The 23999-nt window shown below is 39.5% G+C and overlaps 1 protein-coding gene across 2 annotated transcripts; it reads left to right on the forward strand.

The window, feature by feature from the left end:
- The first annotated feature begins 7826 nt into the window (after window positions 1–7826).
- LOC121881873 (protein FAM177A1-like) lies at window positions 7827–11384 on the forward strand. 2 transcript variants are annotated; one of them, XM_042389633.1, is made up of 5 exons: window positions 7827–8028; window positions 8311–8532; window positions 8777–8843; window positions 9888–9985; window positions 10075–11384. In XM_042389633.1, the coding sequence occupies exons 1-5, from the start codon at window positions 7876–7878 to the stop codon at window positions 10279–10281; spliced, it is 747 nt and encodes a 248-aa protein (XP_042245567.1). In that variant the 5' UTR covers window positions 7827–7875; the 3' UTR covers window positions 10282–11384. The 2 variants fall into 2 exon arrangements, with proteins under 2 accessions (XP_042245567.1, XP_042245568.1); XM_042389634.1 differs by having other exon boundaries at window positions 8311–8526.
- Window positions 11385–23999: the final 12615 nt, after the last annotated feature.

The raw sequence follows: 23999 nt of genomic DNA on the forward strand, positions 1-23999 counted from the left end.
ACAAGTATATTATAATTATTATTTTAATTGTGGTGAAAACAGGGACAGTTTGGTAGTGAATGTTGAAAACCGGCGCATTTTAATGTTTTACAGATATGTGTTGGGACTCTGGGCAATCCCAAACAAACAAACCAGGACAAACTGGGACGTCTGGTCACCATATGTATAGATTAAACAAGCAAGATAATTTAACATGTTAATTAGTGAGCTTTAGAGGTGCTGGAAGGCAGATTTTGTTACCAATGGACAGAGCTCAGCTAGCTGTTTCCCCCTCTTTCCGGTCTTTATGCTAAGCTAAGCTAACTGGCTGTAGCTTCTTATTAACTGTACAGACATGAGCTGGTATTGATCTTCTTATCTAACTCTTTGCAAGAAAGCATATGAGCAACAAAGTGTCAAACTTTTTAAATGTAAGAGCATCAGCTGACATACAAATGATGTCACTGGAACCTGGTGTATCAGTATAATTATAAATGATGATGGTACCAACTGAGCTGTGTTTAAAATTACTTGCTGTGCATCACAAACTGGGGATTGCAGATACAGTGCACATATTCCTAATGATGGCCAAAGGTATCTGACTTAGAAACAACTGTATATTCTTACAATAGGAATGAGTGACATTATTATTTTTGGGCAAATAGGCATGGAAATTGTTTTGCTAGGTTGGCTTAGCACACAGAAAAGCAAGTAAACATGATCTATTGACAACAGGGTAACTCTGTGTCCTTCTTTCCCCCCCCTCTCTGTCGTGCACCCCTAGCATTTGCTTGTACTGCCTAAGCCAGCAGCCAGCTCTGTGCAGAAAATACACACTTGTGAGGTGTTAGGTGGAAGATTACATGCCAAAAAAACTAAATTAGCCTTGACCTCCACACAGCTGTGCCACTTTAAGTGAAGCAGACTTAGCAGTTCAGTATATTATCTTTGTCTTTTTGTCTTTTACCCTAATCACTCTAAATCACTTGTTTTTTTTTAATCTTCCCTTTTTCAGCTGCACCTCGGCAATTTGACAGGAAGCTGTACGACCCACCTGGCCTTCAGTGACATAGCCAAAAAAATGGCTATTATGCTCCAGAGTGGGAGGATGGTATTTAGAGGACAGCAAGACAAAATGTATTCTACTGTCTTTATATGTGAAAAAACAAAATGTCACCTTGGGGTTTGAAATTCTGAAGTCTACACTTTCATTAAAAATCTGGAAATTGTTCTCCGTCAGAATTTTCAGTAATTAAAATGTATTTTAATAGATTCATGTTGACTCATTTTTTTATATTGAAATATCTGCCAAAGTAAATTTGAACAAGTTAATAATACAATTTTAATATCTGCCAACAATACATGGTTTAGTGTTTTTACTAAGTTTGGACCGCTTCATACACAGTACAGTATTCTGGGGATGTATTTCAAAATGTCAAATTTGTACAGCATCTTCAGATGGATTTCAGCAGAAAATTCATTAGTGAGACTTGCTTTAAAGGCAAAACATTGACTTATTTGAACAGACTTGTTACCTTAGTATTTTTTCTGTCATGAAGAGTAGCAGGAAATGGACCCAAATGCAGGACAGCAAACTGAGCAATTCTGAAGAAACTTCTTTATTAAAGAATCACAGACAAAAAACAAAGCTGGCTGACCAGAACAGAACGTAGAACACGACTCAACACACAGAACAGAACCAGAACGAAGGATCCAGCAAAGACTGAACCGAAAGCCAGAGCTAAAATACCAACTGAACTAATGAGGGAATGGGGAACAGGTGACTAGACCAGGGGCAGACTGGGAGTTGACTGGCTAGGGAAAACACTGGGAGCAGGGCAGGGCTAACGAGGACAATGCAGGGCAAGTGTGAAAGGAAAAGCAGAACAGAGACAGACACACCCACAGCACTCACACAGAGACAGACTGGGAGGCAGAGGAAAAAACACCAGGAAGACATAGAGCACAGACCAACTAATACAGGCAACCAAAATTTAGTTGTAGACTTTAAAATCCAACGTTTATTCAACATAAATCATAACCAGTGCCTTCAGTTTGGTTTCAATGGTGGGCGTCAATGTAGATTCAATTACTTTTGCCTGACGACATTTCGGTGTTGTTTAAGTTGGATTTTTCTGTGGGTTTACAACTTAAAACTCAAAAACAAAGTACATGCAAAGCAGCACAAAACACAAACAACTCACCAACAAACATACCATAGAAGTTTCATAAAACAAGCACCAGATCACTCATGACTACATGACTGATCCCTCTTTAAAAACTACTTCAGTTTGAGTTAAAAATGTTCCCAGTCATGATTCATTTTGAGTTCTGTAGGTAAAGAGTTCCACATGTTGATCCCCCGAACAGAAAAAGCTGTCTGTCCAAGTGGAATTTACGAAAGGGCATCCTACAATTCCCAGCAGACACACCTCATTTTACAAAGCCAGAAACCCTGAGAGGTACCACCAGGTCACTGAGCACCTGAGGAGCCTGATTATTTAGGCAAATTCTGAAATTTAAGTTGTAAGTCTAACATCAGGCCGAGATATTTTACTTGCGAAACCTGTTCAGTACGTTGCCTATTAACCTTTCAGTTTAACTCATAAACGTGCGGGAGACGCCCCTTCAGTTGTCCTGCCGCCTGATGGAGGTTTGAGAGCGGCTGTCATAGCTGTCAATCATGATGTCACTACCCCTTATATACAATCAAATAACTAATTTAAAAAAAACTTATCAGAAAAATGAGCACTTGGACAAACATCAGCATGATAATAACTGCCTAAAATGACAGAAACCATCTTTGGGAAAAATTTATTTGACGTGTACTTTGATTTTTTAAGTTTGGCTCATGTCCCATCCATTAACATGGAGGGGGTGAGATTTATGACCTATACTGAAGCCAGCCACCAGAGGGCAATCAAGATGTTTTGGTCATGTCGTCCATCTTTATATGCAGTCAATGGTCCTACCAGAGACATATATGACTGTATCGTCCGCACACATCTGGAAACCTGCTCCAAATATAATGTAGTATGTTGGATAAGATGAGTCTTTAACAAACTCATGAAGCTAACTTTAGTTTGATTAGCTGGCTATAGCTAATAAAATCTGCTAGCTAAAGTTGTCATTTCAGATGGCAAAATTGATGGTTGCCAGCTAGAAATAAGAGGCCTGCTTTTGTATACCTCTCTCTGAAATCAAGTACCCATTGTTTCAACAAATAATCAATTAATAATTTCAAATGGTAAATCTGCCATCACTGTAAACTACATGTTCTGTGTGAGAATGGAAAGCTTGACAGGCATAGCAACATACTTAGCCATAATCTTAAATCTGAAAACGGGAACTGCATCCTGGACCCGCTAAGTCAAGCCTTTCTGCATGTATGAGTTGGGCTGCAGATGTTTTGAGTCTTTCTTTCGAGGTGCTTTCATAGATAAAGCAGAACATTTCTCTTATCTAACTCTTGTGTTTGATTAGTGTTATATCCAGTAGGTAAGAGCAGTTCAACTGCATGACAAGTAACATCTTCATTCACTAATTCAGCCATTCAGTGTGACTAACCTTGAGCTAAAGCACAGAGAGCACAATAACTGTTGGCCATGTAAGTGCTTAATGTCCCAGTGAGGAGCTGTGAGGAGTGAAGTTGAAGAAAGGCCATTTGAAGAAAAGTAGGTGATTCATTCTTGGTCTGACTGATGTAGCTTACATTAGTAAGTAATGAGAATAGAGGAATAGAAAGAAATAATGTAAAAGATTTATTTTCTTTTTTTTTATAACCTCAATGTAACCACGCAAAATGTACATTTTATTCCAGCCGTTTTTGTCGATTCGCCCCCTCCTAAAACCCAATCCCTCCCGTTTCTGTTCCAGTGTTTTGCAGAGCTGTTAACAATACTCCTACAGACTCAGTGAAAAGCATGTGCGAAGTCATATAGACCTATAACTATCTGGAAGCAATGGGCCAGTGAGAGGGATGATTCACGTCGACAGCAGAGCTCATATCACCCGGAGTGTAAAAGGGACATTGCTGGAAGGGAACATACCATAATATGAATGCTATCATTAAAAGCTGGGAGAATGCTCTGCTTACCATGAAGCAAGGACACACACGACACATGCATTGTACATAACTGTACACGTATTCACAAAATACATAAACACACACAGTGCACACAGCTCTATCTCCCCTGCACACACACTTTCCACAATTCACAGAGCTTGCACAGGACACCTGAATAAACTTTGCACAGGGTTTAGGAATAATAGCTCCATGCAATCCTAATATCTGCACCCATACCACCATCATTTGAGAGCCATTATACTGGAACTGATTTTATAAATATGCTCTTATCCAGTCTGGGCAGTCAAATCAGAAAGTCTTTATTTGAACATGCACAACTTTGTCTCAAAGGCAGAAAAGGTGAATGTTTCTACAAACCTGTTACCACTTACAGATTGCTTTTTATACCTTATTTGGTGCAGTTGAATCATATCCTGCACTGTTTACCCTCTTCGTTTTGGCTCCTGTCAGGAGAGGAGAACGCTCCAATCAAATCAGATCTGCATGAAACAACAAGCTCCCCGGCCAGCCTCATACAGGTGATTTCACGCCACTATTAAGTGAATCCTGGAGAGGGCAATTTAAGGTGAGAATCCAATCAAAAAATATGTACTGTCTCCTACAAAACCCGTAATAAAATGCACTTACTGATTCTTTTGGCTGCTGTAATTTTCCGACACCTGTCCAAACACCTCCTGGACCATAATTTTGTGGGTTTGACTGCTTACCGGACTTCTGCACTTGACATGGATGCTGAATGAACTCTTAACGCTTAAATCACTCTGCGCACTACATCTTGTTATTTGCTGTTGTCCATCAGTGTTTTGGTGTTTTGCATGTTTATGTATGATTTGTGCATTTTTTTATTTTTTTTTTGTATATTCTCGCTGCAAACCAATTTCCCAGACAGTGAAATTAAAATTAATGGTCAAATATAAACTATTTATATTTCATTTCTTTTATTTATAGTACTTTATGTTTTAAAAAAAGTTGTTATTAGTGTCTACAAATGGTGTGTGAACACAAAAATCTATCTATAAATACCATAACAGATTTGGGTTATGGTATGGTTATGGTAACCTGCAGCATCTCAAAGTTCACCAACTTGCATCCTCATTTGAAAGCAGTAACCTTTTCATGAGATACTACAGATGCACGGTTGCAGTGGTTGTCATTTCACCCTTTTAAGAAATCCATAATTTTTGACAGCTCAAGATTAATAATGTTTTTTTCCAATAAACAGCTGACCTGAGCAATTGTGTGACTGATTACAAATAGCCTGCTTATACTCTGTTGTCAGTTGTTAATGGGAAACACCACAGAGCCAATGAAAAACTGCAACACAGTGTCGGATTTGGACTAATCCAGACAAACTAGGTGAGAGGAGGTGAAACTGTAAATCCTGGGAGAGCGTAAATTTAATATCCACAGAAATGGAGAATGATACTAAGAGAACCTATAAGCATGAGGGGATCCAGGGATTTTCCGGAGATGGGAAACATACTTAGGCTCAGAGCTAATAACGCTGTTTAAAAATGAAGCTGATTTCCTTATGCACCTCAAGCAAACATTTGTGTGAAGCCACAAAATAAGGCTGACATGCATCTTTTATTGGCAGACTACAGCTTTTACATCTGATGACATCATAGGTCTGACAGGAAGTCTTGTGGTTTCTGGCCTCCAGTAAATTCTTCCAGTTGAAGTCGCTTTGCTGCAAGCCCTCCAGGGCGAAAGCAGGTAACTAAACAGAGGGATTGATTACTGAATGTGCAGATGTACAAGTTTCTGCTGGTGTTTTGTGTAAATCAAGATTCAGACCCAAATAACTCACTGCCCACTCAGACACACACAGCTGCCTAAGAGAAGTCAATTTTGCATTGGATGGAGCTTTAGTGACATCTAGTGGTGATGCAAAAGTTAATTCAGGCCCGGGACAGGTCACAAGCTTTCTGCTTTGACTCAAAGATAATACTGACACCATGGGCAGACTATGGGCATCTGGGCACAAACTTGTAAAAAGCGCCCACTTCTAACTACTAAAGACATCCTATCCCCCACCCCTGGCATTATTTGTAGTGTCTATTTCCATAATATTTTGCAAATTAAACAAAATTCTATAATTGGTTGCAACTGGTTTCATGCTGGAGATAAGGAAAGGCTGTCTAAATCCTCTCCAGACCATCTTGTCACAACAGATCCACTCTGACACTCCTCTCCACAGGTATCATTCAAATTACTGTACCATACTATACAAAACATTACAGGAAACCATCAAAGGAAACCTGTGATGCATGTGCAAACTACTAATTACTAATTGTGTTACAGACTTACTGATGCCTATACGCATTATACTGTGCTAAATAATAGTAGAAATTAATATCAGATCAGACTTGTAGATCTGGAATTACTTAAGATTAAGCACAGATGGATCAAAGGATCTGCAAACAGATGCAACACGGTCTGCAGTTGAAGTATGGGTGTTAGATATGGAGGCCGTTTTGGTTAGCCACATAAACCTGCAGCAATCACTAGAGAACCATCACTTTGTCCCAACTTAAATTTATTCTGTTTGTCTCACACACATGTATGCACACACCAACATCTGTTTCATAGAGTATGCAGATTGTTATGGGTATGTAATTCATTTACAGCCAATCTGCATTATGCGTGTTCTAGGGGCTCAATAGTTGACCGAGCAAGGAGTCTATAGGTATCCATGGTGACAGATATTTCCTGCTAGTGGTGGAGAGTGGAGAGTGCATCCTAAACTATTTGTTTCATTAGATCCTCCTCTGCTGATTGCCTATTCAATAGTAATGGATCAAGATTAAATAGTATCTATCATTGGGAGACCAACTGAGCTCTGAGCTTTCCAACAAGAAATGTTAATAAGAGTCACTTTAAGCAGAGACAGAGCAACTTGGACATGGATTTTGATTTATATACAGTAGATCCTTTCACAATTATAAAATTCCCCTGTTCAGCTTTTACTACAGTATTTTATGCTTTTGTCTGCACATTGAGTAGGAAGTTACAAAACTCATGAGTTTGGAATATAGGCCTTCTTTTACAGCAATACATTTTGACTTATTACTATTGTCATAGTAGGAAAAGCACAGGTGTTACTAATAACATTGATGATGTCTCCTTCCTATTCAAGTGTACAGTATGACAGTGTGATAGTGAGGCAACATGTAGCAATATCAGGACCCTGAAACAGAAGCAGCTTAATGGAATTCAGCTGTCATAATTTCATTGATGTTATGATTTACACCTGTGCCTTACCTACAGTCACATGTAAAAATGTCTTCAACAACACATAAGATGCATACCAACATCCTCCCAGTTTAAACATATACTGTCATAGATAGATAGATAGATAGATAGATAGATAGATAGATAGATACCAAATAACTCACCAAACAACCCTTCCTAATACAGCAACGTTTCATAACGTTTCGTTAGTAGCATGTAGATCTAAAGAAGTTAACAATTGTTTTTAATTTTTGTCTTTAATTGATAGCTGATGGTAGATAGGCAGAAGACGGGAAATAAGGGAAGAGAGACGGGCTAGGCTTGCAAACAAAGGTTGCGCATGCGCGGTAAACATTCGACTCCCAGTGCGCTCCGTAATTAACAATTATAGCATTAATTAGGCTAGCATTAGACTATATTAAGACAAAAAAAATCGTTTTGTGCATGTGAAATTTGTTCACTAAGAAATTACATTTACAATAGAGTTACTATTACATTTAAATGTTGCTATACTACCGCTGTACGTTACTACTATCCATGAACTGCACCGTTATTCAGTATTCCGCTCTATCTCTATGGACGTTACGTACAGTACGGGGATGCACGGCACTTCCGTTGTTGTGGGCGCAGCATCCAGAGATACAAAGAAGACGGCGACAATGGCCGATATATCACTGTATCTCACTAACGTTAATGTGTCCATAGGACAGAGCATGAATATGGAGCAGGTCGGTAAACAGCTTCCTTCTCTGTAGTCTTAAAGGTTATTTCCTTACCGTTGTATAACTGTATATGGCTGATAATGTCGCTCAGTGCCTGTAGCTTGTTATCACTTGTCAGCTGTGTCGTGTGGGTCTGTTAATATTACACCGAAATTTTTGTCTTTATTTGCTACAGTGTGTGTGTTGGGATTTTTTGTATGCTTTTTTTAAAAAATTGGAGTCAAACACATTCACATATTTAATAGTCCAACTAATTAAGACACACTGTCTTTGGTATTCATGTCCCAGAGTCCAAACCCAGCTAAGGACTTTGAGAGTGTGGAGCTTGGGGAGCTGGACAAGAGAGAAGAGCAGCAGCAGCAGGAGCAACAGAGGGAGAAGGTTCCTCGCAGGATCATCCATTTCTCCAGCGGGGAGACCATGGAGGAGTACAGCACCGACGAGGAGGAGGAAGAGGACAAGGAGCCAGAGAGGAAAGACCTGCTGTCCTCCCCGGTCGATGCGGTGAGGGTGAGGAAAGGTTGAGGGACGGGGAATTCAAGTGTGTGTGTGTGTGTGTATGTGTGAGAGAGAGAGAGAGAGAGAATCATGTCTGTGTGTGTGTAAGCAGCTAAACAAGGACAAGGGACAGTGTGTGTGTGTGTGTCTGTAGAATCTGTGTTTTCTATAGTATATTTGTGATGCAGAGGTCATTTAATCTTACACATTCAAAAGTGTCATCTCACTGTATTGTTACACATTATTTGCGCTGCAGTCAAAGATGACCTGGGGTCCGTACTTCTGGTTCCACATGTGGAGAGCTGCCACATCCACCATCTCAGGTTTGTTCAATAACAGTGTTGTTTCCAAATAAAGGAGATTCATACACTTCATAAAAAAAACCCTGTGCATACGTTTTGTTATAATAAATCAATGCCAAAGCTCAGACCTACTTGAAAAAGGCCACATAAGGTTTTTTTTCCCCAATATTTCAGTCATGTATTATGTCATTAAAGCTCTAAATCTGAAGCGAAATTTGATTGAGTGATGTTGCTGCGAGTGAACACAGTGTTTGTAAAGTTAGGAGAGAATTGGACAAGAATATATATTTTTATATATAAGGTTACTCATAACCTTGTAGGACTCTAACTTCATTTTTCTATTGAGGTGCAGGTATCATCACTGTCACACTCTTACTTATGATTGTCTTGACCAGGTTTTATGGTCCAATATTTATTTCAATTTTTAATTTTATTATGTTTTAATGATTTCATTACTTTAAATCTTTCATTATTTCATTCCTTATACAACTTAGTGTGCACATTAGTGAAGCAATTTAAATATTTGACTAACTGAAGAGTTTCACATTAAAAAAATATCACTTGTCTCGCAGCTTATCTTTGATGGTTTCCTATAATATTTTGTTCTAGTTTGTGTAACATTTGGATTTGTTGCAGGCAGGTCTGGAAACCTAAAGCAGCTCAAAACTGCTGGTTCTGTATTTTGTGGTTCAGCAGCTGGACTTAGTCTCCTGTTCAGTAATGAGACATAGTGAAAAATATGCTAGAAGTTACTTGGATGTAACTCTAGTTCTGTGAGTTCTGTGAGAAATCCATTTTTACTCATTTATAACGTTAGATTGGACGTTTGAAATAAATTACAAAATATTTTCCCCTCCTGTTTGTTGCCCCTCCAGCTGGAGACCCCCCTAGGAGAACGCCTAGCTCACCCATGCCGTAAAACACAGAAACATTGCCACAGTCATAATGAAAACTAAAATTGCAGATCTTGATTAGTCCATGCAGGGTGCTGCATCGTCAGTTTAGGATGTTCGGTATTGTAACGTCTGTATTCTGCAGACTCAGTTTCTCACTATTATCTTCCAGCGTGTGACTACCTTGGGGAGAGGATGGCGTCCCTCTTCGGGATAACATCAGCCAAATATCAGTACGCCATTGACGAGTACTACAGGATGAAGAAAGAGGTATGTTGCATGTTGTAGTTCTGTAGTTTTTTAATAATATTGTATTCATTAAGCAACTGCTATGATCCCCTCTTGTATCCCCGTGTCAGCGAGAGGAAGAGAAGGAGGAAAACTGCTTGTCAGAAGTGGCGGAACGATCCTTTGACCAGCTACGATCTCATGAGGACGAGCCAATCACCATGGCAGAACAGCCGGATGGGGCCGCCACTCACCCCGATGTGACCTATCAGATCGAGAACGAAAATCAGGCACCTTCGAGCACCATCAGAGTCCCTGCTATCGTCACGGCAAACTAACCATCCCTAGAAATGGACATTTCGCGCTTTACTGTCTGTTTGTTTGTTAAAAAAAAGGAACACTTGTCTTGTTTCACCAAGCACCGTTTGGTTTGTGTACGACACAGATTTAGATGGGCAGTGCTGCTGTATTGTGGGTGCAGTGTAGCAGCTGATAAAGTAATAAACAGCTGGCAACATCTGTGGATCCTTTGGATAATTAACAAGAGGTGTGCCATTAAAACAAACAATACCAGTCACAAAATGTTAGTGTTATCTGGCATATTTAACATTTTGATTACATTTTTATCCAATATAGAGGAACATTTTGGTGAATTTATACATCACCTGACATCTATTGCATTATCAGTTGCTACAGCAGCCTCCCAGATATGAACGTCTGCTGTGGAGTGAAAGTCAAATGTTGCTCCCCTGTGCCTCTAATGGACCAGACACTGTGCCTAAATCACCAATACAGCCAAGTCAGTGCCAGATCTGGACTAAGCATGTGTTTGAAAGTAATTTTTAATGTTTAAATAGCCCTTGATAGATGCTTGAGTATGCTCGGTATTGGGTAAACTGGTTGCATCAAGAATATACTGATGTATGCTCAACAGATGTGGTCAAACTGGTGCGTTCTCGATACACCTGGCTGCACCAAAGAGCTGACCATTTTAACACTCGTTCACATGTGTGTTTGCTGTCTGTTTTAATGCTTATTAAGCTTGTATTGCACTTAATGTCTGTGTGGAAGCACTGAGCAGATTTAGCCTTGGTTGTCAAATCATCTGTGGACCACGAGACTGACTTACATTTTGTTAAAAAACTGTGAAAACGGGTTTAGTTTTCTATGTTGCTCTTATCATCTGCCTTATCTACTACAGATATTATACATAGTAGATATGGTATGTAAGCCTTCGATAATGGCAGGGAGCGTTGTTACTCTAAGTCTGTAAAAAAAAACATGTAAACTTACATTTTTAACTGTTTTTATTGCAATTTTTGATATTTATGTATTTATTTTACTGAACTGACTGAACACTTAATTTAAGCATTTTTTCTATTGTTTTGGTAACACTGTAATGAACTGTTAATAAAATCATAGTTATTGTCTGACTTTTAAACTTGTCTGTGTGAGACTTTCTTCGTTTCAAAATAGGTAGTATGAAGGTAAACAGATCTAAAGGAAATTCTTGTTTTTTTTAGTCTTGTCTTCCTGTTGAAAGACTCATAGTGCTGCTACAGTCTGAATGATGTGAGGGTTTGTCTTTGTCACTGGTAACAAAGAGCCTGTGTCATTCTGTAGTCAGGGCGCTCTGAGGTCAGAGACCCTGTCCACTCGCTGCACAATGTCACCATTCTCAGGTCAGAGTGGGTTTCTGTGGTCCAGCATGACCTCTACAGCTGTCACTCCCTCAAACACAACAGTCAAACATGGGCTCAAAAAAGGGCAATATGCAAAGTGATAGCTGGTAGGATTGATGGTGACAATGCCGCAGGGACTGCAGATGAAAATTAGCTATAAACTAACTCTGGTACAGTACATCAAATGGTAACGTTTATGTTTAACACTACATGGTCCCAATAAATACATAAATAAGAATGTTAACATGCTGCTGTTTAGCAGGTATAATGTTTACCATGTTCACCATCTGTGTGTTAGCATGCTAACATTTGCTAATTAGCACTAAATTCAGTAAAACTGGATGATAGCGCTAGCATGGCTAGTACTTAAGATTAAAATTATGCCATCACACTGGCAGATTTTTTTTCACTTCCTTAAGGAAAATAAGATTTTGAGGCCTAATAATATTGTTTGACAGAATAATCCTCAGTCAATGTCCCCTTACTAGGTTTTTCTGGAGCTTTCAGCCACATCTTGCATTGTCATTAGCAGATGGATTCTGCAGTTGAAAGCTCCAGAAAAGCTGGTGAGTGGACTGAAGCTGCTTATTTTGTCAATCTACTGTTTCTAAGGTCAAGAATCAACTTTCACACTCAGAAAAAAAAAATAACTTGAATTTTTTTTGTTGAGTCTCAAAATCGTTGTTTTCCAACTCTGGGCGAGAAAATTCCACTTGTCTCCAAAGTGGTTTCATGTATCTTTGTGACATTTCCTTAAAATGAGAGGTTGTAACAAGTCAGAATAAACCAGTTTGCCAGTATTTTAGGAGTTAATGATAGACTAAATGAGCTATAATGGAAATGTTTAGCAGCAATACTTCAGAGCATGACAGAAATGTTCAGTTTCCCAATAGATGTTTCCTGGAAACAGTAAAGGAAGCCTTTACTTTGTCCTGCTGGTCACACAGCCTTGGTAGTCATATATTTGGAAAAGGGTTTTAAACACTCGGGCACTTGTCATCTGTACAAACTCGCACACAAGATATCAAAGCAAAGCCTGCTGCTAGATGAAGCTCCATATGGTGGCTGTCTACATGTCGCACCACGTCATTATGGTGGTGCCACGATGAGACAGCTCATCTGTGATAGTCAGACAGCAAAGTCAATCCATACCACAGCCGGGCCGCACAAGGCAGCCTTATACAACATCCACACTGACAGACAATACCACCCACTGACAGCCCACACAGCAAAGCACACACAGTCATGAAACACTGCTGATAATTCATCATGCTGGTAAAAGAAAAAAAAGACACACAAACTAGATAGATTCCAATCTGAGATATCACAGATAAACCCTCACCCTTTATATAAAGAATTGCTCCAGTATCAGTGGAAATATGAGCCTCAAGGCAAGACTAAAGTCAGTGTTCTTCCGAATGTGTCGTAATCGAAAGAGACTCATGTAATTCCTGAAAAACAGCTCCTGGCTGTTTTTATATTTATTATTTATTCATTCTCTTTTCATTCAATTATGTACATACTTAAAGCCTCAGATGGGACTTTTGTTCCTGATTGAACAGATTCTTCAAGAGTTGTTTGTTCATAAAATCGAATATATTTAAGTTGCCAGATGAGAAGGGTGAATAATAATAGCACAATAATGTGACACTTTACTGAACCCAAGAGACAAATTCCTTTTACTGCTGTGCCCATGAGATCCCTTACTGTGGTAAGTGCTTGATTAAAATCTATAAATTTTTATATTCTTATTCATGAATCACACTAAATGCACCTTACAGTTTTATATCCTGCTGACACATTCTGAGAAGCGGGTTTATACAGATATAAACACCTGTTCATTGAGTCTCATCTGAAGCACGTTTTTATGTTGTCTGTGTACCAAATTGTGAATTAATCTACGCAGCTGTTTTATGTTGAGTTCAGCTGCCTCCACTCTAAAATAATTGGCTGTGTCCACCTAACAGACTGCAAAATAAGAAGGAATTCATATATTTCTGCTTATATTTCCCATATAGATATACTATTTTTTAGTCTCTGTAAGGAGGTGAATTTGGTCATTTTATTTGTCTAATACATTATGCGTTTTCCCCCGAACTTTATTACTGTTTGGTCGAGAGAATATCTTTAGACATTGTAGTTCCTCATCTGTCCACTAGAGGGTAGTACTGTACTTAACAGATGAAGTGAGGGTTACTAAGGGCCAGTGACACCTTTGAAGTTCAAACTGTATTTAAATAAGCTAATTTTGAAGAAGGTTTTAGGGGGGAAAAAATAGCACATTGTGGTTTGAGAATGAAGGAGACAAAAACAGAAAATCTTAATAGTTTTTTAAAAAATCGGTGGTTAGGAAACATTATGTAGTTTAATCCATGTTGTTCTGTTTTCTCTTCAAACTTGCAATCTGACAATAAGAAACAGATTTCACTATGAGGGTCTGTCAGTCATCTCTATAACCAGTGGTGCAGCAGAGAGGAAACAGACTTCTCCAGTTGAGTGGCTTCCTTCTGGGAGATGTGAGACACACACAGCAGTCATCGGGCAATCGGTGATTAAGAGGGAAAATCCAGAATTGACAATTCACAATGCCATTCCTTGTGACTTAGTGTTTCACTCGGGCATGAATCAACATCTGCACACGTGTTCGTGTGTCCACATCTGTGTGAAAAACGGGTCCGTCCCAAACTCCTGCTTAAAGTCCCCCCCCCCCCCCCCCCGCCCCACGCCTGCCTGTGTGTCCACGCGCTGGCCTCGAGTCGTCGGCTGCTTCAAGCATACCTGACATTTTTGTGGGCTTTGAGTGGTGGGGGTGGGGACAGGAGGTGTTTAGTGTTCTGGGGAGACCAGTTTAGCAAGCATTTTCACTTCTGACTTAGTCAAAAGTGTCTAACCACATGTCCTAAAAATGCAGCTTATTACACCACACCTGACTGCCATATGTGCTCATACATCTGCTCTGTGATTAATCGGGGCACACATTCACTTTAGTCACTTGAAAATTACACTTACAAATAGTTAACATATTTACAATTTGTTAGCGTGACTACCTGCAGAACAATACCTGTCTGCCTTGTGAAACTAAATTACCCAGACAGGTTAGTGGAATGTTACACCTCTAAAACCTCATTTCCTTGAGGTGCAGACACTTTAAAAGAACAGTACAGCTGCTCCACAATGGTAAAGGAGACGTGTCTATATAAATGGAAACAGCAACAGAGGTGAGGAGGTAAATTGACAGAAGGACAGTGAGACATATAGAAAGACAGAAGGAGGGAGGATGATGAGAACAGCAGCAGCCCCTTTGATGTGGGCCTCAGTGGGGCTATGTGTGTCTAAGACGAAGCAGGCCTGCTGAGGGAAGGGGATTTCCAGCCCTGCTTGGTCTCCTGTCTCACCCCCTTAGCCTTTGCTTCCTCCATGGGCTACAACAGAGAGCCCATCTCCTCTTAGACAAAGCCTCTATAGCCAACACCATTACTCTGTAATGACAGGCTTATTTTAGTGATAAGACGCTCGTTTTTTACCACATCCCTTTGGAGGTAAAGTGGGGCAGAATATGTTAAGGTGTGGCATAAAGTTCCTTTTCTTTAAGTTTGCATGCTACGTGGGGATACTGTGATATTTTCAGCTTTGCATCAAAGAGTTTTTGCTCACACAGCTCATCTTTGAAACATTAGACTCCTTTGGTGCATTAAAATCATATTGCATCCACAGTTTGCAAATCCCACAGTATTAACATCTATGAATATGGATATTTAAACCCCCTAATATGTCATTTTCCCCCCCAAACACACACAGAAACATTTATCTTTACATGCAAAAAAAAGCATGTCTACTCCTCACAGTATCTCACTATTATGTTCACTTCTACATTGCTGCAAAAGCTTCACTGCATGTCTTCTCACTCTCATTGCAGTTTACACTACACTCACTCACTATCTGTCTGCGCTGCATTATGCCCTTTATACACCCAAACGCACACGCTTACACACACACACACACACACACACTGGGTTCTGGAAAGTCCCTGGCACTACTTACGTCCTATCTCAGCTGCATGTTTGATAGTACAGGTGGCTGTTACAATGGCAACAATGCTAAGACAATATGACCTGTGAACCTACATTGTACCAACTGCTTACTCCTTATTGCCCTTGTTTTAAGGGATAAAAAAGTTAAATTGCATGCAGCTGAATGACTTATCAACATATAATGTCTCCAAGATTTGAAATTAACACCAGCCAGTATGTGGATGGAAAGTTTAACCATGCAATTTGCAAGGTTTTTCATTATGTATCCACTGACATTCATTCTCCTTTACTTTGGATGAAAATCAGGTGTAATTTTGAACGCACTTGTAGCTGTTGTGTCTGGCCGGCAAAAACTTGCTATGATAAATGCTCACTGTTTATGGACTCTCTAATCAATTTGCTTTCATGTGATTTAATTATATATTAAAATAACGTGAGTGGTGGCTAATTTGTGAATTTCATTGAATTCGGGCATGACAAATTGTAAGTGGAATTGCACTTACAGCAGAAAAGTTTCAACATTTTTTAGCAGAAAAAGATGTCCTAAATGAGTCAGTTCAGTTCCGTGATCAATAGAAGCACCTGCCTGTATCTTAACCTTATCATTGTCTTCTCATATGATTGTCAAACACGTTATGACTCAGACATCCGTCAATCAACAACCAGCAGCGGATACATTGCATGTTACAGTCTCTCACTCTCTCCTAATCTGGGCACTAGCTGTGATTGATTGACGTTAATGGTTTGTGAAAAGTCCCGTTGGGAGACTGAAGACATAAAAAGAATTTCACAAAAACTGTAGATGTTGCACCAACATCTGTCCATCATGCACTTTTATATGTACTTACATTTTATGACATAAAATTAAAAAGAGTGCAGTCACAAGGTAAAATAATTAACATGGTGGTTTATAGTACACATTATGCAATCAGGTCATTCTCACAAACTTTTTGCAGCTACACCTTTCACTCCCGGGACTACACCTCATATGTCATTTCCACTTGGAACAAGTAGCTGTCAGACTATTTTGGCCTTTTCACTTTGTTTAAGAAACCTTGACTGGTCAGTGGGTGTTTTGTTTTGCAGGGTGGAGGCCTGCTCCCTTTTTTCAGAATGGCTTATGTAACTATTGGTCAGACCAAAACGGTAGTGAGACATCCTCTGCAGAATAATGCGCCTGTATGGGTGGAGTGTGGTACTGCAAAAGCCATTGAAGTCCAGATGTATGTTTTAGGTACTTTCCTGCATAAAGAGCAGACCCCAGCATCTGTCACTCACGCTCTCACATCTGAATTACAGCAAAAGTCGTGTGAACTAAGGTTTGAAACAAGGAAGTAGTAAATATGTCAGTCCACCTCAGGGTCAATGACATAAAAGCTCAGCTTGTGGTTGTCTGTCGTTGGTGGCATAAATAACAGCATGGGGACTGTGCTTTTTGAAACAGTTTTATTTTAATAATTCACTTGACCAGATCATATAAAAGTAGTATTGAGAATTAGTATTTTAGCAGTAGTAGCAGTATTACAAGGAGGACAAAAGAAACACCACAGTCTAGGCAATTTGCATTTGCAGTGTGGGGGATATGCTTGGTTACTTTTGACCCACAACTGTAGTATTTCCATTGGAAGAAAGTGTTCATCTGTGAATATTTTTTTCCAGTTTTGTCAACATCAGATCAAAGGTTTCTATGATGTTACATGACTACAATAATATATTTTTTAAAATGCATAACATGACCAAGTAGCACAAATGACTTAAACAGGTGCAGCTCAGATATCAGAAACAGATATAAAATATATGAAAAATTATTTCAAGATAAATCAAAGTGTTGGAAGACATAAGGTTATAAATATTCAGGAGGACGTATTCTGCACAGTACTCTGTGTTTCATATTAAGTCCCTTTGGAAGTGTAATAGAAAGACAGAAAGATAAATGGATGAGTACCTTTTTAATCACAGTGGGACATCACGTTGTCACGGCAGCCAAGTCACATAACTCTGGATATAAACAATATTTTATAAGCTTTTTGAAAGCTTATAAAATACAGTGAAATTGTTAATTATTAAACCAACAGTTACCAGCCTTTTGGGAATGTGACCCCTTACAGCAGAACAGTGTTTTGTTGAAGTCCCCAAGTCTATGAGTTGTTACACAAGTGACATTTCCCCTCTAATCTCCTCAGATGGTTTCATTCAAGTAATTGTTTGAGGCTCAAATTATGCAGTGTTTAACCAACATGTGAAGATTAAAGACAAAAACCTTTTTTTCTTTCCTACACCATTAATCATCTTGGAACTCCCCAGATGTATCTTGTGACCCGTAGGTGGAGACCTGACCCCTACTTGAGAGCCATTACACTAAATGACCTAACCATATATAAAGTTCTTAAAACTAGTTCCACCTCCACCAGACACAACTGTAAAATACATTGATGCATCAGTGTTTATCTAATAATGTCAGATATAATGATAATAACTTAGTCACAGGGGTCATATTTGTGCACTAAAAGTACTTTTACTTGTTAGGCTTTAAAGTAAATTTTTCTGATAGTACTTCTGTACTTCTACTGAAGTTTTGAATGCAGGACTTCTACTTGTAATGTGTAATTTTATAGAGTTCTGCTGGTACTTTTACTTGAGTGAAAGATCTAAATACTTCTTCCACAAGGTGCCTCATTGGAATTACATTGAGGAGTATTGCCAATAACAATACAATAAATCTATATATACCCATAGTTTTGTAGATATGTAATATACAAGTGTATGTACAGGTATGTAATATACAGATAATATGTAAAAAGTATATGAGTATATAGAACTGTAGTAAATAGTGTAATACAACTAAATAATATTTAAACATGCACTGAATGATTTTTCGGCCACTAGGGGGCAGACAACAAACATTGACATGACATTGATATGGCAGATGTGTTAGCAAAAACTTGGCTATTTATACACCCAGCACACACAGCGTAACATTAGCATTGATTTGGAGTCAGTCAAATGTAAGGCCAATGTTGACTCTCCTTCCAGCTCTGCGGTGGTCTTCACAAACTCCAAATATCTAGCTTTAAATGCTCCACTATGTTCACTAGCTAGTCACTAACTTTGTCCATCCGATGTTGTTGTACAGTGGATTTATTAGAACTTTTTCGCTGAAAATAGCTGCTTGCTGCTGCTGGAAATGACACTGATGAGAGCAGTCAGACTGACCCACAACAGTAACATTCTGGGCCAGAATAACCAAAACAATATGCTGAAAGATGCTAAAATGCCTCACACAACACAACATAGTCATGTGATCCATTCTTAGTATAAAAATATTGATTATTGCAGCTTTAAATACAATGTACTATAGATAAAAGATACACGACAAGCAAAACAGGGCCAATGAGCCTGGCAGATCCCATATAATCTGCTCCTATATGTACACAGTACGAGCCTTTGGACTGAACTTAGAGAAACGCAGCACACAAAACTGAACCTGAAACCTAAATACTTTTCATTTCTACAGTTAGATAGACTAATCCTGAAAGGAGAACATACATACACCGTGGTATTTATAGTGTAGCTTTTTGTCTGGTTATTATCTACATGGCGAATAGAAAGCAGAACCACTGTCTCAAATGTCTTGTTAAAAAGACTGTATGTGCTTCAAATAGAATACTGCACACTCTTCACGCCATCTACTTTACTGAAAACAACAAATCTGCATTTGTCCAGCCACCTATGATCTGCAAAAAGGAGTAAAAGAGGCGAAGGTCAAGTGAATTGCGTGACTCTTCAGGGAGTGGTCATGTTATGTCATAGTGGTATCCACAATAGAAACAATCAAAGGACTCACCTGCATCAACACACCTTCACATCCCCAATTATGTCAATACACCCACATCTCTTTATCTCTCTTAATTTTTGAAGCCTTAGAATGCTTAATTACAGCAGACCGTTTCAAAATCTTAGTTTGATTATAGTCACAATGCACGCAAGGACACACAATATCAGTCCCTGGAGAACACTGTGTCCCTGGGGAGGTCGAGCATTGAAGTGCATTTGAGCGTAGGTCACTGTCAATCAGAACATCTTGTCCCAACTCTTGAAACACAAATATGAGGAAATCTCCCAACATCCTGGAGGAGAGGAAACTCCCTGCTTTTGTTGTGCTCTGGCCAACCCACGCAGGAACAAAACAATAGATATTTTTAGCCCTTTTGTTAAATATAACCCACTTACCAGCACTGTTAAAATGAAATTGCTATTTACATTTTTGGAGGCTTTTTACGCAAGAAGGAGCCTGTCTGCTCCTTATTGCTTTGATAAATCACTTGTGGTTTCAAAATCTTTGCATTTCTCCTCTGTCAAAATGAGGACGATGTGTGGTGAGGTGTGTTCAAAGACCATGATACCAAATACAGCCTCATAGTTAAGTGCTTGTTATGTCTGTGCCTCATACACAGTACTGTATATTTACAGAAAGACTTGGCTCTTTTATCTTCCCTTTAAATTTCCTTAACACAAAGGATCCCACGCCTCTGGAGTCACTACTCGACAAGCCTGTTTGTCTGTCTGTGGGGAAACAGTTCATGACACACAGAGGGAAATATGAGAGGAAGAACAGAGGGAGGCAGTCAAGCAACTCATTGTCCCGAGTTGAGGATTCAGCAGGACAAAATATATGGAGAGGCACAGTGAGAGAGGAATTCCCCCACTAAGTTCAAACGATTGCAGATGTGCGCCTGGCCGGCTGCTACTGCACACATCTGGGCCAGCAAGCTTCCCCAGCACGCCTCCTCTTCCATCCTCCCTCCCTCCTTCCCTCTCTCCTCCATGTCTCGTCTTTATAACACTGCCCTCTGCTCTACCCTGGAAAAGCAATTTAGGAGAACACATGGCTGGTGTAAACTACTATTCACCGGCCAGCCAGGCAGCCAGATCACACCGGCTGCAGCAGATCCACAGCGGAGTGTGTATCATGGGAGGCCTGAAAAGGCCATTATCTTGGTGGGCTGGGAGGAGAGATTTGGCGGAGGGAAAGTTTGGGGGATTTCAGAAGGGAGAACTGCAGCCTCCCAGTAACAGTGCTACTGGAGGTCAGCAGTAGTCAGTAGCCACCTCTGCTATACTGCACTTCTGCACAGTATGGTTGGGTTTGCACGTTGTTGTCTCATTTCTTGAAACCACTTCTGCAAAAAAAAGCAGCTCTCTTTCATGTATGTGCAGTTATAGCTTGACATGCACGAAGCCAGTTGGTCCCATCAACTGCAAAAAGAAGAAGTTTAGAATAGAGATGTGAGTGAGCAAGCGTGCACGTTTGTTGTTACAGTTGAGCACAGCTTGTCCTCATGAACGTGGTACATTTCCAGGCGCTAATAATAATTCATTACTGACTTGAAATATCTCTCACACATAAACTAGAGGCATTTTGGCACTGTCACTTCTCACATGACACACACTTGTTTACCTTCTTAAAAGCAGGGTTACACCTGAGTCAGTCAGACTTGTTTGTGCTAACTCAGAGACAACAGGCGCTGCACATAGGCCAGAGGCCCGCTGTACGCATGTGCACACACACTAGTGGGAAATTCCCAGCAAAAATTCCACTCTAGCAGTCCTCTGTGTGCACATTCCTGCGTTTTTCATAACATCTTGCTGCTGAAATGAAAGTCGAATTTACAGTTGTGGAGCAGTTTTGAAGATCCAGCTTACCCTCAAGCTAGCAATAAATCTTCCTAGTCTGAGGATATTGCATGTAAACTTATATCCCTGTTAAATTTCCTGGATGCAGTTCATTTTGGGAATGTGGGGGAGCATGAAAGAACAGGCAGAGGAGACGAGGAGGAGGCAGAGACCAAAGGGTTTAAGAGAAAAGGAATTTTTTAGGTGCTAAAAGCTATTGGCAATTAATTAAATGGATTCATCTCTAAATAAAGTTTAGATTTTGCCAGAAACAAAAAATAGCATCATGACTAAACATCATATACAGTCATATCAGTTGTCTGATTTTTGGGAACAGTTTTCTCATTCCAAATTCCCCTAGCATTCCCCGCAATGATTTCACCACTGACTGTAGTTATTTATTTCTAGTCCTGTTTGACTATCTAACATAACCAAATAAGATCGATGAGAACATGTTTTCCATCTGTGGACAATGTGGACACTCAATTAATGAATGCATAAGTGTGTGAAAGGGGGATTTTTAAAGGCGTATACAGTAGTGTGCAGAAAATGAGTCACGCTCTTTGGTGACATGGATCTTTCACAGTCTCCCTCCTGGTGTGCCACAAGTGTGTCCATCAAAGTAGTGGTCTTGATCCAAGATTGCCCAATATTTGGAAATACAACAGTATCATTGTTCTTGTTGGTTTTTGAAATAGTGGTTCGATGCATCACTTTCATCATGTGATGGTCCAAAGCGCAGTTGGTTTGGCCGCCACTGCAAGGTACAGTTGGCATTGCTGTAATGCAGCAGGGTGTTTCCTCTCTTCTTAAGCCATCAGGAGATTACTGACTTCTCTCTGTTATTACTGAAGCCACTAGAAACTACTGGCCTCCAAAATTACTCTACAGATGGGTTTTCCAGGTTTTGTATCGCCCATCCGTCTGTACACTGAAAATTGCTCCAGTTTCTAATTGTATCGTTTTACTTTATTTTGGTTGATGAGAGATGTTTCTTATAATGGTGTTTATTATTTTTCAAAAATAGCCATTATAGCTCCACTAATCAGTATTTTTATACAGTGGAAACTGATCATGGTTACAGTGATAAACCGCTTGGATATGGATCAGAAAGCTTAGAACAGAATCATTCTTATACAAATGCTGTTTAAACAATTTGCTTCATTACTTTATATTCATATAATAAATATACAAATGTCAATTAGATGATAATCTGCATGAGAAATAAAGAAAAAGAAAAAAAATGGTTATAATAATCATCTGCCTATAGTGATCAATTTGAAACGGACAGATGTGATCACTATAAGCAGTTTGCACTGTATTAACAAAGACTCAAATGACTACAGGTCATGTGAATGAGGCTGCTCTTGGTGACAAACCCACAAATAAAAAGGCCTGTACATCTTGTTAATAATAATGTGTTTGTTTCCTGTTGCCTCTATTTTCAAACATTAACAGTTATGCAATTTGGAACAGGCGAGAGGCTAATGCTAGCTAACGCCCTTGAAGAAACTACAGTAGAAGAATATAGGACACATCCATTGTATATAAATATGAGCAAAAACCAGATTTAATATATGAAATCAGTCTATAATTACTGTTGTAGTTGTTTAAAAGAGAAACACTGGGCTACTGGTAAAATGCTGCTCTGTCTGTTAGCAAATGTTAGCTTGCATTAGCAATTTCTAGCTAGCTACAGTTCTTCAGGTTACAACATTAGCAGTGCTACTGAGCTGGCAGCCCCTTGTCAGCTGGAAAGTAAGCCTGTTTCTATTATTGTTAGAGCAGTTAGGAACAGTAGAGTAAGATTTGGGGCTCCATTGCACTATGCCATGATTAGTGATTAGTGGGTGAACAAAGTAGGATTTAACAGCTAAAAGAGCCAAATATTTCCCTCAGGAGCCAGACTAACCAGAGCTAAAAGTAGAATGAATACTGAACTTACTGTACATTCGTCAAGTGGTCAGACACATGACTACAAATGAATGGTAATGTCACTGTGTGTCTGTTGGAGGTGTAAAAAGGCAACACCATAACACCAAGCTGTACCAAACCACATTTGACATATCAACTTCATAAGGTGATAGTACCAGTGCTGTGCTTGCAGCTTGTAACAGAAAAAACAATACTGCTATAAATGAGTAACCTTTTGTGTGTTCAGCATAACTTAAACATGTCTATATGGTGTACTAAAAGTTAACTGTTTAATTAATCAAAATAGAATTGTAGCAGATAAAGGAGTGCTCTTTGGATATTTTTAGCTTTATGCATCGGAGTAGCTTTTTTGTTTTCTGGTTTGAGGTCAACAAAGTGAAAGATACCGTTTCAAAGCTTCAGGGCAAGGGATAAGGTTGCGCTCGCTGTCACTTGGTGGGTAAAAACTCGCATGTCTGGTTTTCATACTGCTATCAAATGATGGGCATTAAAGGTACGCATAATGAGATAGCTCGGCATGAGGCATAATTTACCCAAGAGGATGATACAGTGAGCAGGGTATGAGGCATGGCTGACAAAGCTCACCAGTAGAACCTGATAGTTAAGGCCTGTCTGAATACGCCTGGTCTGCAGCAAGAGACGCTCAGCGAAGTTCTCAGCCTCAAAAGACAGAGGGAGACTACGAAAAAGAAGAAGAGGTTTTGGGTTTCCTGCTGCCCTGTGGCACGGCAGAGT

This window comes from Thunnus maccoyii, chromosome 17 (genome assembly GCF_910596095.1).
Source record: "Thunnus maccoyii chromosome 17, fThuMac1.1, whole genome shotgun sequence".
Classification (NCBI taxonomy): Eukaryota; Metazoa; Chordata; class Actinopteri; order Scombriformes; family Scombridae; genus Thunnus; species Thunnus maccoyii.